Genomic DNA, 17,085 nt, shown 5'->3' with positions numbered 1-17,085 from the left:
AGATAATTTTGCTTAGGGAAATGCAAATTTATTTTGTTGTTGTTGTTGTTTTTCATTCACTGAGTCATGTCCGACTCTTTGCAACCCCGTGGACTATGGCATGCCAGGCTTCCCTGTCCTTCACTATCTCCCAGAGTTTGCTCAAACTGATGTCAGCCCCATCTTATCTTGCCCGCAGTCTTTCCCAACATCACAGTCTTTTCCAATGAGTCAGCTCTTCAGATCAGATGACCAAAGTAATGGAGCTTCAGCTTTAGCACCAATGAATAGTCAGGACTGATTTCCTTCAGGATTGACTGGTTTGATCTTGCTCTCCAAGGGACTTTCAAGAGTCTTCTCCAGCACCTCAGTTCGAAAACATCAATTCTTCAGCACTCAGCCTTCTTTATGGTCCAACTCTCTAGGCATGTTGAATTTATAGTGATGATGGCAGGTCTAGGTTCTTCTTATAATAAAAAAATCTTAGAAATCAACCTTTCTCCATTATTTTAAAAAGTAAACTTAAGATTTATTTGAAAATTATATCCCAACTTTTATATATTGTTTTTTAGGATCTCCATGTGATCCTACTTTCCTTCTGAGCTATGCTCCCTGCAATGTGATCTGCTCCATTGTATTCCGGAATCGTTTTGAATACAGTGATGAAAATTTTCTGACCTTGGCAAAGTATTTTGATGAAAACGCAAAAATTTTAAGCACCCCCTGGATTGAGGTAAGGTCAACGTTCTCTTTAAATAAGAAATAATTTTCTATCTAAATTGATTACCACTTCTCTTTGTGCTATTGTTTGTTACCACTTAGTGAGTTATCAAAGCAATTGAAAGTGTTGAAATGAATTTTTAAACAAAATATAACAATAGTAATAAAAAATAGTGCAACAATTATAGCAAGGTATTTTTTTTGGAGAAATCTTTTCTCCTCTGATTTTTATGTGTATATATAGGATGGTATATGCATTGTATTTTTTATGTTAGTAAACTGTCAGAAAAAATTAATTACCTATGTTGTCGGACACAACCGAGCGACTTCACTTTCATGCATTGGAGAAGGAAATGGCAACCCACTCCAGTGTTCTTGCCTGGAGAATCCTAGGGATGGGGGAGCCTGGTGGGCTGCCGTCTATGGGGTCACACAGAGTTGGACACGACTGAAGTGACTTAGCAGTACTATAACTAACAACTAAAATTCCATGGATCATAGTGTTCTGATGTTTTACTTGGGAAGGACTCTAGAGAACAAATAGTCTATGTAACAGAAAGCTCACTTGAAAATACTGAGCGTATTTTCAAAGTAACCTAACCAAAAGAAGAATGAGTTAGATATAAAAACTAGATTTCTTGATTCTCTATCCAGTTTGATACAAGATAGCAGCTGAATAAATTTCTTCAGTACCTACCGAGGATATTAAGTCATGAAGATACTGTTTAAAAAGGTTTCTGTAAACTCTAGGACTGTGATGGCCTAATGAATAAGGGCAATGAGTACATTTCTGAAGATGTAAAATGCCTAAATAAAAGTAAGTTAGATAATATAGGCATTTCCTTAATCTTTCTGGTATAGTTTCTTCATTTAAAAAATGGTATGATGTGAACAGACTTAAAAGGAGTTATTGACAGTAATACAATAATACTAGGAGACATTCAATAAAGGACAGAAATGGTATGGAACTGACAGAAGCAGAAGATATTAAGAAGAGGTGGCAAAAATACACAGAAGAACTGTATAAAAAAGATCTCCATGACCCAGTTAGTTATGATGGTATAATCACTCACCTAGAACCAGACATCCTGGAATGTGAAGTCAAGTTGGCCTTAGAAAGCATCACTACAAACAAAGGTAGTGGAGGTGATGGAATTCCAGTTGGGCTATTTCAAATCCTGAAAGATCATGCTGTGAAAGTGCTGCACTCAATATGCCAGCAAATTTAGAAAACCCAGCAGTGGCCACAGGACTGGAAAAGGTCAGTTTTCATTTCAATCCCAAATAAAGGCAATACCAAAGAATGCTCAAACTACTGCACATTTGCACTTATCTCACACACTAGTAAAGTTGCTCAAGTTCTCCCAGCCAGGCTTCAGCAATCGTGAACTGCAAACTTCCAGATGTTCAAGCTGGTTTTAGAAAAGGCAGAGGAACCAGAGATCAAATTGCCAACATCTGCTGGATCATCGAAAAAGCAAGAGGGTTCCAGAAAAACATCTATTTCTTTATTGTCTATGCTAAAGCCTTTGACTGTGTGGATCACAACAAACTGTGGAAAATTCTTCAAGAGATGGGAATACCAGACCACCTGACCTGCCTCTTGAGAAACCTGTATGCAGGTCAGGAAGCAACAGTTAGAACTAGACATGGAACAACAGACTGGTTCCAAATAGGGAAAGGAGTATGTCAAGGCTGTATGTTGTCACCCTGCTTATTTAACTTATATGAAGAGTACATCATGAGAAACGCTGGGCTGGAGGAAGCACAAGCTGGAATCAAGATTGCCGTGAGAAATAAAAATAACCTCATATATGCAGATGACACTACCCTTATGGCAGAAAGTGAAGAAGAACTAAAAAGCCTCTTGATGAAAGTGAAGGAGGAGAGTGAAAACATTGACTTAAACCTCAACATTCCGAAAACTAAGATCATGGCATCTGGTCCCATCACTTCATGGGAAATAGATGGGGAAACAGTGGAAACAGTGTCATACTTTATTTTTCTGGGCTCGAAAGTCACTGCAGATGGTGACTGCAGCCGTGAAATTAAAAGACGCTTACTTCTTGGAAGGAAAGTTATGACCAACCTAGATAGCGTATTAAAAAGCAGAAACATTACTTTGCCAACAATGGTCCATCTAGTCAAGGCTATGGTTTTTCCAGTAGTCATGTATGGATGTGAGACTTGGAGTATCAAGAAAGCTGAGCACCGAAGAATTGATGCTTTTGAACTGTGGTGTTGGAGAAGACTCTTGAGAGTCCCTTGGACTGCAAGGAGATCCAACCAGTCCATCCTAAAGGAGATCAGGCCTGAGTGTTCATTGGTAGGAGTGATGTTAAAGCTGAAACTCCAATACTTTGGCCACCAGATATGAAGAGTGGACGTATTTGAAAAGACCCTGATGCTGGGAATGAGGGCAGGAGGAGAAGGGGATGACAGAGGATGAGATGGTTGGATGGCATGACCGACTCAAAGGACATGAGTTTGGGTAGGCTCCGGGAATTGGTGTTGGACAGGGAGGCCTGGGGTGCTGCAGTTCATGGGGTGGCAAAGAGTCGGACAAGACTGAGTGACTGAACTGAACTGAAGAGACATTAACACATCAGTTACATAATGGACTGAACAGTTCAGTTCAGTCACTCAGTCGTGTCTGAGCCTTTGTGACCCCATGGACAGAACAGCCAAACTAAATAAGGAAACACTGGCCTTAAGCAACACATTAGATAAGATGTACTTGATAGATTTATATACAACATTCCATCCAATTGCCGCAGAATGCACCTTGTTTTCAAGTACACATGAGACATTTTCCAAGATATATCATATGATTTTACAAAACAAGTGTCAGTAAATTCAAGAAATTGAAATGATATTGAACATCTTTTTGACCACAATGGTATGAAACTACGAACCAGTTACAAGAAAAAAACTGGAAAAAACACAAACATATGGGAGCTTAATAAGATGCTGCTAAACAACAATAGGTCAAAGAGGAAATCAAAATACCTTGAGAGAAATGAAAATGGAAACACAACATTCCAAAATCTATGTGACTCACAAAAGCAGTTCTAAGAGGGAAGTTTGTAGTGAAACAGGTCTACCTTAGGAAACCAGATAAATGCGAAGTAAACAATCTAACATTACACATAAAACTAGAAAAAGAGTGGGCACTCTCTGTCCCCCTTCTGATGTCTATGTCAGAAGCTTTCTCTGTCCCTTTTCTTTCTTTAATAAAAGTGCTACACAAAAGCTCTTGAGTGATCAAGAATGGTCCCTGGTCCTGAAGCTAAATCTTCTTCAGATATCATCAATCTGACATCATTTACCATAAGCTATTATCTTGGGGGCTCATCCAGGATTTTCAGGACAAGGTAAGAACACTCAAGAGCTCTAGCCTCACTGCTTTCTCAGTATAAACATTTTCTGCTTTACTTTACTAACGCTATGGTGTGCGTGTGTGAATGAATGACACGTTCTGTGCAAAGCAAGTGATGAGCCCTGCTCTGTGATTTCGAGGTGCCCCGTAATGACTTAAGGGAGCTCCAAAAAGGGGAGCCTTGTTGGGGTTTATACCGACCTGCCATTCAAGAGGCACTCAACGTCCCTGTGAGGGGAGCAGCCAGAAATGGGCAAAGGGTGTGGAGTGAGCTTTCCTTTCTCAGTCAGTTTTTTTCTGGTCTCTTTGACCATTCCATAACTGCCTGGGGAATTAGAACTACTAACCTGATCTGTCAGATCATAGACTTTCAAGGGCATTGTGATTCATGCCATTACTATGTACTTTTACTTAAACCCCAAGTATGGAAGCGCCTAGCCTTACTAGGAGGCAAAAGTTACAAGAGCTTCTTTGGGAGCAAGCCAGAGCTCTAACTCCAGGAATGTCTCTCAGGCTAGAGGTCACTCACTTGACTGCCTGCCTCAGGGCCCAAAGTCCTAAAAGTGAGTCTTTGTCATGGCTGTGCCTCCTATCTATGTGGATAAAGCACTGCTGGTGACTATGAGGTTTTTGAGGACATCAGTTGGGAATTGCAGGATCTGTTCAGATTGGAAGTGCAATGGGCTTCTTTCTTTGGTAGTGCTAGCTATTAGCAGACCAGAGAAAGCTCTCCAATGGCTTCTGTCTCAATTCCCTAGATATTCCTTTTATGGAATCTGTGGAAAGGAACTGGAAGGATTGGAACTAGAATCTTGAGGATAAAAATCACTTTTTTCCTCCCTGGCCAGCCCTCTACCACCTTTGCTATCACATATACTGGCGTGGTGACACTTAGAAGGGACATCTTGGGTGTTGCTCATCTCTTTATGTCTCACTGCTTCTACTGCTATCAGTAGTACTGTACTATCAGGACTGTACTCAGGAATGTACATGGGCACACGTAAGATGGATGCTTCCTCTAGTAGTCCTAGCTTGGGAAACATTCTGGGAAACTACTCCGGCAAATCCAACAAAGGTCTTGGTGGTAAGGAACTAGAAATCAATCTGGGATGTCATCAGGTCTACCGCTGGTGCATCTCCATGCCATCTTGGTGGTAGAACTGGGAGGGATGAGTAAAATGCCTGCATCAGTAAGGAACAGACTAAGTCTGACCAGGGAAGGAAAGCTTCAGTGGAAAGTCTGTTTGCACACGCATCTAGAGGAGGGAGGGACGCCTCTGGTGGAAAGAAGCCATGGCCTTGGATGCTGCTTTTTTCTTTGTTAGAGATGGGAGCTAACAGTTCCAGAACAACTCCTTTAAAATGTAGTTAAAAAACTTGGGACAAGTTTGATCCCCAGAGTTTAAAAAATACACGCCTGATCTTCTGTGATACTGAATGGCCACAGTATCCTTTGGAGAATGGGGAAAACTGGCAGTTTAAAGGGACTCTCAGTTATGATACTGCTTTACAACTAGACCAGTTCTGTAGAAAACAAAGGAAATGGGTAGAAGTGATATATGTGTTGCTCTTTATCTCTCTGCGAGACATGCCAGACTTATGTCCTAAGGGTGCAGATTTGAGTGTGAAGCCTTCAGCTGTCTCCTGTTTTCTTACTTTGCTCCTGTATCTGGGGCTCCAAACTGAACAGGCTGAGAATCAGGGTACCCTTCCAGGAGGGGCTGCCTCAGTCTCAGTAGAAATTCCAACAGTCTCAATTGTGGTTGAGACCCTAGAAGATCCAAAAAGTACATAGAAGGCTTTATGGGACTAACTTTACTTTATGACTTTACTTGGAGAGATGTAATGTATGTCTTGGGACAGGAGTTGACTCCTGATTCAAAAACTTGAATTTTGGGGGAAGCCACTACTTTTGGAGATGAATGGCTTGAAGGCAAGGGGCAAGAGGGAACATGAAATAGCCCTCCTTCCTACTGGGAGCCAAGCAGTTCTGATAACAGAGCCTCTTTGCTGGATGTATTCTTAAAGGACTCAAACTAGTGCAAAGACTTTAGACTATGCTAAGTTGACTGAGATAGAATAGGAAGAGAAGCAAACTCCTGGTAAATTCCTAGAATGACTACAGGGGGCTCTCTGCAAGTTTACTGATGTTGATCTCAAAATTACAGAGGGAGAAATGATCTTAAAAGATAGTTTTTTCACTCGATCAGCTCCAGGTATCTGCTGTAAGTTACAAAAACAGGCGTTTGGACCTAATCAGTCTTTAGAAAAACTTTTGCAGTGTCTCAGATGGTATTACGGTAGAGAATATGAGGAGGAAAATAAGAGGTAAAAAAGAACCAGGCAAAAGACTAAAGCCCCAGCATGGCTGTTAGATCCACTCTGAAACAGCCTGAGGAAAAATGCCCAGAAGGACCCAGGTGAAAAAGGGTGGACTTGTTATTACTGTGAGAAGAGCAGCATCTCAAGCGGGATTGCCCTCAGTCATCTAAGCCACCCCAGCTGCATGTCCAGTCTGTAAAGGACCATACCAGAGAAGAGACTGCCCTCTGAGGTGTAGGCCCCAGGGATTGGACTCTTAAGACAATCAGGACTGTAGGTGCCTGGGGGTCCCCACACAAGCTCCCATCCTAATTACACCCGAGGAACCCTGGGTATTAATAACTGTGGGGGGCCAATCAGTCAATTTCTTTTGGACACTGGGGCAACTTTCTCTGTGCTCACTGAAGCCCCTGGTCCGCTTTCTTCCTGATCCACTTTCCTCCTGATCCACTACTATAATGGGACTGTCCATATGAGCCAGACGTTATTATTTTAGTTGTCCTTTATTCTGCAACTAGGACTCTGCTATTTTCTTGAGTTTCTAATCATGCCAGAGTCTCCTTCACCCCTCCTGGGGAGGGATATACTGAACAAGGTCCAGGCCTGTTTTCATGAATATGGACGCTGCTCTTTCTCTCCCATTAATTGAACAAAATATAATCCTAAATTGTGGGCTGATAGAAAAACTGAGGGTTGAACACAAAATGCTATTCCTGCTGTTATCAAGCTCAAAGATCCTCACCTATTTTCACATCAAAAGCAGTACCCACTAACTCCTGAGGTTAAGGAAGGGTTAAAATCCATCATTTTAAGATTTAAAGGAACAGAGGCTATTAATTCCCTATTAATTCCATGCAACACTCCTATTTTGGATGTAAAAATGTCAAGTGATAAATGGAGACTAATTCAAGATATACAAATAGTAAGTGCCTAATCCTTATACTTTATTGTCTGAAATTTCTAAATGAGCCAAATATGACTTTTAGACAATTTGAGAGGATTTGGGGGCATTACAGGCTACTGCCACATTTGGATTCCAGGTTATGGAGAACTTGCCTGGCCTTTAGATAAACTTATAACTGAAACTCAGCAGGCCCAAATCAACAAGCTGGTTAGGTTCCCAGAGACTTAAAAGGCTTTTAAGGCTCTCCAAACTGCTCTCTTGCACGCTTCTGTTTTGAGCTTGCCCACAGGATCAGAATTTAGTTTGCTCCTTAGTAAAAAAAAAAAAGCCTATGGCCACATTCCTTAACGGTAATTCCTACTATTGTTTTGCTAATGTCTAAAGCTACTATTGATTTTGACTAATGGGCAAATATCTTACTGTACTGACTTCTCATGATGTGAGTGAGATCTTAAACTCTAAAGCTCAGAGCAACAATGGCTCTGTCTTTAAAAATGCTGTAACTCAAGGGGTGTTGAAAATTCTAGGAATAAAATATCACTTACACAGTTCCTGGAGACCCCATCTTCAGAAAAAGTTGAAAAGGCTAATGGCATTATTAACAGGCATCTGTGTAGACTAACTCAGGAACCACAAGACAGTTGGTTTAAATTCTACCCATAGCTTTAATGAGGGCTCGAATTGCCCCGAAAAAGGAAGGACTGTTCCCATTTGAATGTACCTATGGAACACCCTTCTTACACACAGACATTGTTATAGACACTGAAGCCTTAAAATTAACCATGTGACTCAGTTTTCAGCTCTACAACCTCCTCATCAATTGAAGGTTTCCCATGGTGGGTTTCTCCAAAAGGACTTTCTTCAAGTCTTCACCAACAACAATTGTATGTGATGCCTCTTCTTGATCTGATGACATCTAGCAATCCTAAGATGAACTGATGTAACTATGGACATAATGTACTTTTAATTTTGATTATGTTTTAGCTTGGTTTAATGACTATTTTGCCTTACATCTGTAACTGTATAACAGGGTTTGTTTCTAACTTTCTGAAAGCTTTTAGGTTACAAATGGTTGTCCAGGCTCCTACAAGTGCCAGAGCCTTCCCCAACTATTACTTGGGGCCCATGGATCAGAGACCCTCAATATGAGGGTTAGGAGAATATGTTGCCTCAACAGTTTAGGGATGACACCCCTCAACAGCAGGAAGTAATTATAGAATGAAAAGGATGCCCCTTTCCCTTGGCAACATAATTCTCCAAAAGAAAAGGAGGGGATGAGAGAGTCAATTCCTAGGTAGGTTGATAAGAAGTCTGGGATCCCTAAGGAGGAGAAAGGGATCTGGGCTCATGAAGCAGAGATAGGGTTCTGGAATTCTCAAGGAGGAGGAAAGGACAAATGTATTTTTTTCCCTCTACATTCTTTAGTCTTCGTCACAGAAAATGTTTTTTTCCTTAAGCCTGGTACTGATGATTACACACAAACAACTCATTTTAAACTGTGTAGTAAAGATTATATAACAACAATACATCCTTCTTGAGGACAGTTTCTCCTTCGTGAAAAACTTGTGGCTAATCCTGTTATCTTAAAATGTAAATTATGGGAGTGGATCTAGTAAGATCTTTACAACCTTGAGACATTCTTTTGATTTATCATAACTAATTAAAAAATTATATAACTCCCTTGCTTAGACTAGCGAGGGGAGTACTCTCTGTCCCCCTTCCGATGTCTATGTCAGAAGCTTTCTCTGTCCCTTTTCTTACTTTAATAAAACTGCTACACACACACACACACACACACATCAAAAAACAAAACAACAACAAAGAAAAAAAAAACTAGAAAAAGAAGAACAAACAAAGCCCAAAGTTAGCAGAAGGAAGGAAATAATAAAGATCAGAGACTAAATAAACAATAGAGGCTAAAAGGGCAATAGAAAAGATTAGTGAACATAAAAGCTAGTTCTTTGAAAAGATAATCAGATTTGATAAACTCTAGCCAGACTCATCAGAAAAAAAGAAAGTGCAAATAAATAAAATCAGAAATGGAAGAGGCACATTACAATTGATATCACAGAATTTCAAAGAATCATGAGAGACTACAGTGAATAATCATACACCCATAAATTAAACACCTAGTGGGAAATGGATAAATTCATAGAAACACACATACCAAGATTGAATCAGGAAGAAACAGATAATCTGAAGATGGAACGCTAGTAGTGAAATAGAACCAGGAATCAAAACTCCGCAAAACCAAAAATCCTGGACCAGATGGCCTCACAAGTGAATTCTACCAAATATTTAAAAAAGAACTAATGCCTGGCCTTTCCAAACATGTCTAAAGGAACACTTTCAAACTTATTCTATGATGCATTACCCTTATACCCAAATTAGAAAAAAAAATTCAAAAGAAAAGAATAATTAAGGTCAATATTTTTGATGAGCCTAGCTGCAAAAATCCTCAACAGAATATTCAGTTCAGTTCAGTTGCTCAGTCATGTCCAACTCTTTCTGACCCCATGGACTGCAGCATGCCACGATTCCCTGTCCATCACCAATGCCTGGAGCTTGCTCAAACTCATGTCCATTGAGTTGGTGATGCTGCCATCCCACCATCTCATCCTCTGTCATCCCCTTCTCCTCCTGCCTTCAATCTTACCCAGCTTCAGGGTCTTTTCTAATGAGTCAGTTGTTCGCATCAGGTGACCAAAGTATTTGAGCCTCCACTTCAGCATCAGCCCTTCCAATGAATTTTCAGGACTGATTTCCTTTAGGATGGACTGGTTGGATCTCCTTGTAGTCCAAAGGACTCTCAAGAGTCTTCTCCAACACCACAATTCAAAAGCATCAGTTCTTTGGTGCTCATCTTTCTTTGCCAACTCTCACATCCATACATGACTACTGGAAAAATCACAGCTTTGACTGGACAGACCTTTGTTGGCCAAGTAATGTCACTGCTTTTTAATAATGCTGTGTAGGGGGTCATAGCTTTTTTTCCAAGGAGCAAGTGTCTTTTAATTTCATGGCTGCAGTCACCATCTGCAGTGATTTTGGAGCCCATGAAAACAAAGTCTGTCACTGTTTCCATTGCTTCCCCATCTATTCACTATGAAGTGATGGGAGTAGATGCCATGATCTTTGTTTTTTAAATGTTTGTTTTAAGATGCTTTTTCACTCTCCTCTTTCACATTCATCAAGAGGCTCTTTAGTTCTTCTTGGCTTTCTGCCATCAGGGTGGTGTCATCTGCATATCTGAGGTTATTAATATTTCTCCTGGCAATCTTGACTCCAGCTTGAGCTTCATCCAACTGGGAATTTCCCATGATGTACTCTGCATATAAGCTAAATAAGTAGTGGGACATACAGCCTTGATGTATTCCTTTCCCAATTTGGAACCAGTCTCTTGTTCCATGTCCAGTTCTAACTGTTGCTTCTTGACCTGCCTACAGGTTTCTCAGGAGACAGGTAAGGTGGTCTGGTATTCCCATCTGTTTCAGAATTTTCCACAGTTTGTGGTGATACACACAGTCAAAGGCTTTGGTGTAGTCAATGAAACAGAAGTAGATGTTTTTCTGGAATTCTCTTGCTTTTTCTATGATCCAACAGATGTTGGCAATTTGATCTCTGGTCCCTCTGCCTTTTCTAAATCCAGCTTGAACATCTGGAAGTTCGCAGTTCATGTACTGTCAAAGCCTGGCTTGGAAAACTTTGAGCATTACTTTGCTAGCATGTGAGAAGAGTGCAGTTGTATGGTAGTTTGAACATTCTTTGGCATCGCCTTTCTTGGGATTGGAATGAAAACTGACTTTTTCCAGTCCTGTGGCCACTGCAGAGTTTTCCAAATTTGCTGGTATGTTGAGTTTGGCACTTTAACAGCATCATCTTTTTGGATTTGAAATTGCTCAGCTGGAATTCCATCACTTCCACTAGTTTTATTTGTAGTGATGCTTCCTAAGGCCCATTTGACTTCACATTCCAGGATGTCTGGTTCTAGGTGAGTAATCATGTCATCGTGATTATCTGGGTCATTAAGATCTTTTTTGTATAGTTCTTCTGTGTATTCTTGCCACCTCTTATTCATATCTTCTGCTTTTGTTAGGTCCATACGATTTCTGTCCTTTATTGTGCCCATCTTTGCATGAAATTGAATTCAGTAATACATTATAACAATTATAATCTATGAATAAGCCAAATTTATTCTGGGGATGCAAAGCTGGTTCAGTGTCTGCAAATCCATCTATGTGATACATGGCATTAACAAATTAAAAATAAAAATCATATGATTTTTTTAAGTTATAAAAAAAAATGTTTTGACTGAATTCAACATCCATTTATGATAAAAACTCAGAGTGAATATAGAGGGAACACACTTAATTGTAATAAAGCCCCTACAGGAGAAGCTGTCATCATTCTCAATGGTGAAACCCTTAAAGTATTTCCTCTCAAATCAGGAACAACACAAGGATTCCCACTCTCTCCACTTTTATTCAGCATAGTACTGGAAGTTCCAGCCACACAAGCAAAGAAAAAGAAGCGTGGTACTGGCACAAAAGCAGACATAGATCAATGGAACTGAAGAGACAGCTTAGATACTTACCACACTTAGTAGGTAATTAATATACAACAAAAGAAGCTAGAATACAAAATGTAGAAAAGACACCCTCTTCAATCAATGGTATTGGGAAAACTGGACAGTTACATACAAAAGAATCAAACTGGATGCCTTTATCACACCACATATAAAATAAATTCAACATGGATTAAGGATTTAAATGTAAGAACCAGAACTATAAAAATTCTAGAAGTAATCATGGATGTGTGCTCTTTGACATTAGTCTTGTTGATATTTTTTTGGTTATGCATTGTTAGGCAAGGGAAACAAAAGCAAAAATAAAGGAATGTGACCTGATCAAATGTAAAAGCTTTTGCACAGTGAAGGTAACTATCAACAAAACAAAATGCCTGCCTGCTGAATAGAATATATTTGCAAATGATGCATCTGACAAGGAGTTAGTGTTCAAAATACACAAAGAACTCATACACTTCAATAACCAAAAGAAAACCCTAATTAAAAAATGGACAGGAGGTTCAAATAGATATTTTTCCAAAGAAGACAAAAGTTGGCCAATAGGCACATGGAAAGATGGTCAAAACACTAATTATCAGGAAAATACAAATAAAAACACTAAAGGGTTTTACCTCACACCAGTTAGAATGGCTATTATAAGAAAGAGAAGAAAACAAGTTTTGGGAGGATGTGGAAATAAGGGAACACATATGCACTGTTGGTAGGAATGTAAATTGAAATGGTCGCTATGGCAAACAGTATAGCTGCTAAGTCACTTCAGTCGTGTCCGACTCTGTGCGACCCCATAGATGACAGCCCACCAGGCTTCCCCATCCCTGGGATTCTCCAGGCAAGAACACTGGAGTGGGTTGCCATTTCCTTCTCCAATACATGAAAGTGAAAAGGGAAAGTGAAGTGGCTTAGTCGTGTCCAACTCCGTGCGACCCCATGGATTGCTGCCTACCAGGCTCCTCCATCCATGGGATTTTCCAGGCAAGAGCACTGGAGTGGGGTGCCATCGCCTTCTCCAGTGGCAAACAGTATAGAGGTTCCTCAAAAAGTTAAAAATAGAACTACTATATGATCTGGGACTTAACTCGGTAATTCTCTCTAGAAAACTTCTGGGTGTTTATCTGAAGAAAAGAAACTTATTCAAAAAGATATATGCACCCTTATGTTCATTGTAGCGTTGTTTACAAAAGGTAAGATATGAAAACCACCTAAGTGTCCACTGATAGACGAAAGCATAAAAAAGAAGTGGAATACACACACACACACAATGAAATATTACTTTGCCGTATAAAAGAATGAAATTGTGCCATTTATGACAGCATGGATAGTCCTAGAAGATATTATGCTAAGAGAAGAATGTCAGACAAAGACAAATATTATATAATTTACTTCATATTTAGAATTAAAACAATTTTAGAGCAAACAAAGTAAAACAGAAACAAATTCATAGATACAGAGAAGAAATTGGTGGTCCTCAGGGAGGAAGAAGTAAAAGGATGAATGAAATAGTAAAAGGGATTAAGAAATATAAACTTCAGATATAAATGTAATAAGTCACAAGGATATAATATACAGCATAAGGAATAGAGTCAATAACATTTCAATAACTGTATGATGACAGATGATTCCTAGGTTTATTATGGCAATCAATTTGTAATGCATGTAAATGGTGAATCACCATTTTGTACGCCTGAAACTAATATAATACGTGTCAACAGTTAATATATTTTCATAAAGATAAATGTAGAAAAAGTGTACGATCTCTGCACACCCTGTTTAGGTGACTCTCTGTAGACACGTGTGTAGTGTGAACTGGGATGAACACTGGAATCTACCTCTGTCACTAGTTTTGTGACTTAGACTGGTTGACTAACCTTTCCGAACCCCAGTGCCCTCATTTGGAAAGATGTGGTATGACCCTGAATTTCTTCAGAGTTGTGGTTATGAAAATAATTCGAATGGTTTTGAAATTAGTTGGTAATCTGTGCATACTGTCACTCAGGCCATTTTATCAGTTCCCTCTCCTTCAAATCCCAAATGGGTTTCAGTGCAAGGAGCATATCTTAGTCATCTTTATTTACTTATTTTATAGCAATATGTCTGCGCCATAATATGGGCTTGTAAATGTTTGCTGAATGAATTGACTGTTTCTTTTCTTTTTCAGCTCTACAATGCTTTCCCCTCTTTACTACATTATCTCCCAGGGAGTCATAACACATTATTTAAAAACATGACTGAGCAAAGAAAGTTTATTTTGGAGAAAATAAAGGAACACCAAGAATCCCTGGACCTCAATAATCCTCAAGACTTTATTGATTACTTCCTGATTAAAATGGAAAAGGTAAAATGGGATCCAGACTTGCTACTTCATCTTTGTAGGTGGAGTGATGTAATACATGGAATAGCTTTGTTCTTATCAGTGGAATTGGTTTATTAAAACAAATGCTCCTTCTTAAGGATATATTCATTGCTTGTGCAACCTATTGTTGTGCAAACCATACTGGATGTCTTGAATTATTTCTGCATTGTCACTGAAAATTGCTTGGAAGTGTTTATATTTACCATGTTAAAGCTGGTTCTTTATTTGAGAACAGATTGAAACACACGCACACATTCAAGATAAGTGATAGATGGTATATTCTCTTTCATTAAATAAATTCCATGAATGGGTGATGTAAGAAATGAGAGAAGGCAGAAATGGATGGGAATCTAGAAAGGCTTACTCTTGGAAAGACAGTAGAAAACAGATGAAGTAGGTTTTGAGGATTAGCAGAGATGACAAAACTGGTTCAGGGAAAGATAAGTGCAGTGATGAAGTGTGTGGAATTTTTAAAGAGATTGTCTTGATAGAAACTGAGGAACTGTTGTGGGTTTAATGACTGATGAATTTGGGAATAGTGTTTCAGTTTGAGGATAGGTGGTTCTGAAGGCCTGAGTGAGAAATTCAGATATGATGAAATTGACAATAGATGCCTGAACTGATGGTGAGTAGCAGTGATGACTTGATAAGAGTCAGGTTAGACAGAAATTACTGAAGAACTGATATACTCCAGTGGGTGAGAAAGTGAGGAATCAGAAAGGACTTGGAAGTTTAACTCTGGTTATATTTTAATTGAAGAAATTCTAACAATACATCTAACTTTACCTTCATCTGTAACATTCTCTAATGTTTGGCTTAATTTGTCAAATAAGTAAACTTAAACAATTATGTTGTTTTATGGAATTATTGTAAGTTACTTGTAAGTTGCTTTTACTTATCATGTAATCCTAATACATCATTGCCAGGAGAAACACAATAAACAGTCTGAGTTTACCATGGACAACTTGATCACCACTATATGGGATGTGCTTACTGCTGGAATAGAGACAACAAGCCTCACTCTGAGATATGGACTGCTGCTCCTGCTGAAGCACCCAGAGGTCACAGGTAGTATCACAGATGATGGACAGGATGAAATTCTGGTTAGAAATTGGCAGGCAACACTGATGACTTTTCTACTCTTCATCTGCCTAGAAGATGTACAAGAAAAACTTCTATCCTTAGTACATATTCCTATCATTGTATGAATTGCATTCAAATTAGAGTATAATAAAACAGGAGAATAAAATGTTTAACCAGTAGCAGAATTATGGAGGGCAGAGGTCACTGTCCTCCCTACTGTGGTGGAGTATCCTTGATTTGCATCAGGTCAGGTGCAGTAGGGCTGCCATGGTGCCTCAGACGGTGAAGAATCTTCTCTACAATGACATTGCTTGATAAGCCTTCCAAGTCCACATAAATGTACTTTTGTCAAAAGTTAATTCTACTCAGATGCATTTGCAATGGAAGGATTGACACAACAAAATCACAATCTTTCTTCATCAAAAAACCTCACTCTTTAAATTAAAAAGTTATACACAAAAATTATGTTCAAATACACCCTTTTGGCCAAACAAAATTTCCTGAAAAATGTAATTTCTCATCCTCCTTTTTTTCTTTATTCAGTCCTCATCTAAGAGAATATTTCCTTTACTCTATCATGCTTTGTGCTTTGACCTATTAAGACACTTTTATTTTTATTTTTTTTGAGTTTAATTGTCTTATAATGTTGTATTAGTTTCTGCTGTACAAAAAAGTGAACTAGTTATATGTATATATATTTACGGGCTTCCCAGGGGGTGTTAGTGGTAAAGAACTCACCTGCCAATGTGCATGTGAGACATAAGAGATGTGGGTTCATTCCCTAGGTTGAGAAGATCCCCTGGAACAGGGCATGGCAACCCACTCCATTATTCTTGCCTGGAGAATCTCATGGACAGAGGAGCCTGGTGGGCACAGTCCAAAGGGTCGCATAATATCTTCTAGGACTTTCCATGCTGTCATAAGTTGACTAAAGCAACTTAGCACGTATGCATATAGATTTGTAACTGTTATATCTTTTTGTTGGTTGATTCTTTCATCATTATGTAATGTCCTTCTTTTTTCTCTTGTTCCATACAGTCTTTGTTTTAAAGTCTATTTTGTCTAAGAATTGTTTCCTCAACTTTCTTATTCTTCCATTTGTATTCAATACATTTTTCTTGTGGAGCAGCTGCTGGGCGATGGTGGGTGGGGTTGAGTCATGTGGCAGCTGGTTATGAAAGCCCATGGGGTCCAGTCTAGTGCTGGCCCTCTGGTGGTTAGAGCTGGGTCCAGGGCCTCTTCCTGAGATGGCTGGCAGAGAGTTCTGGGGCTTCCTAGAATTGGGTGTCAGTTTGCTGTTGGGTGAGCCTGAGACCCAAGATGTCTTCTAGTAGTGCTGACCTGCTATTGAGTAGGCTGGATCTTGACATGGTTGGCTGCAGGACTGCTGTGGTCCTGGGGCTGAGGTTGGCCTGCTAGTTGGTGGATCAGGCCCCAGGAGTCTTGAGGATAGTACCTGCCTTCTGGTATATGAGGCCACATCCTGGCTTCTCTGGCTGCAGGGTCTGGGGTATCTTGTTGGGGAGAGCCAGATCCTGTGTTCTCTGGCTGTAAGACCTTAGGTGTCCTGGAATTGGAGTTGGCCTGCCCGTTGTCTAGATGGGGGCCCAGGGAGACCAGGGGTTGGTGTCTCCCAATGGTTGAGAGGAGTTGGGTCCAGGGACAGCTGGGGGTCAGGGCTGCTATAGTAACTGGCATGCTGGTGGGTAGGACTGTGTCCCAGCCCAGCTAGCTACTTGGGCTCCCACATCCAAGAACGGGTG

At 39.7% G+C, this 17,085-nt stretch overlaps 1 protein-coding gene across 2 annotated transcripts in view; it reads left to right on the top strand.

Annotated features, from left to right (window-relative positions):
- Positions 1 to 17,085, top strand: part of LOC109553150 (cytochrome P450 2C21-like) — a 92,460-nt gene that overhangs the window by 53,183 nt on the left and 22,192 nt on the right. For both annotated transcript variants that reach the window (XM_070780515.1, XM_070780514.1), the window contains exons 4-6: positions 552 to 712; positions 14,045 to 14,221; positions 15,166 to 15,307. In XM_070780515.1, the coding sequence (XP_070636616.1) occupies positions 552 to 712; positions 14,045 to 14,221; positions 15,166 to 15,307 (480 nt within the window). The remainder of the gene's footprint in view (positions 1 to 551; positions 713 to 14,044; positions 14,222 to 15,165; positions 15,308 to 17,085) is intronic.

Source organism: Bos indicus, chromosome 26 (genome assembly GCF_029378745.1).
Source record: "Bos indicus isolate NIAB-ARS_2022 breed Sahiwal x Tharparkar chromosome 26, NIAB-ARS_B.indTharparkar_mat_pri_1.0, whole genome shotgun sequence".
In the NCBI taxonomy this organism is placed as follows: domain Eukaryota; kingdom Metazoa; phylum Chordata; class Mammalia; order Artiodactyla; family Bovidae; genus Bos; species Bos indicus.
Note: the sequence above shows the minus strand (reverse complement) of the source record. Positions and strands in the feature narration are given on the sequence as shown.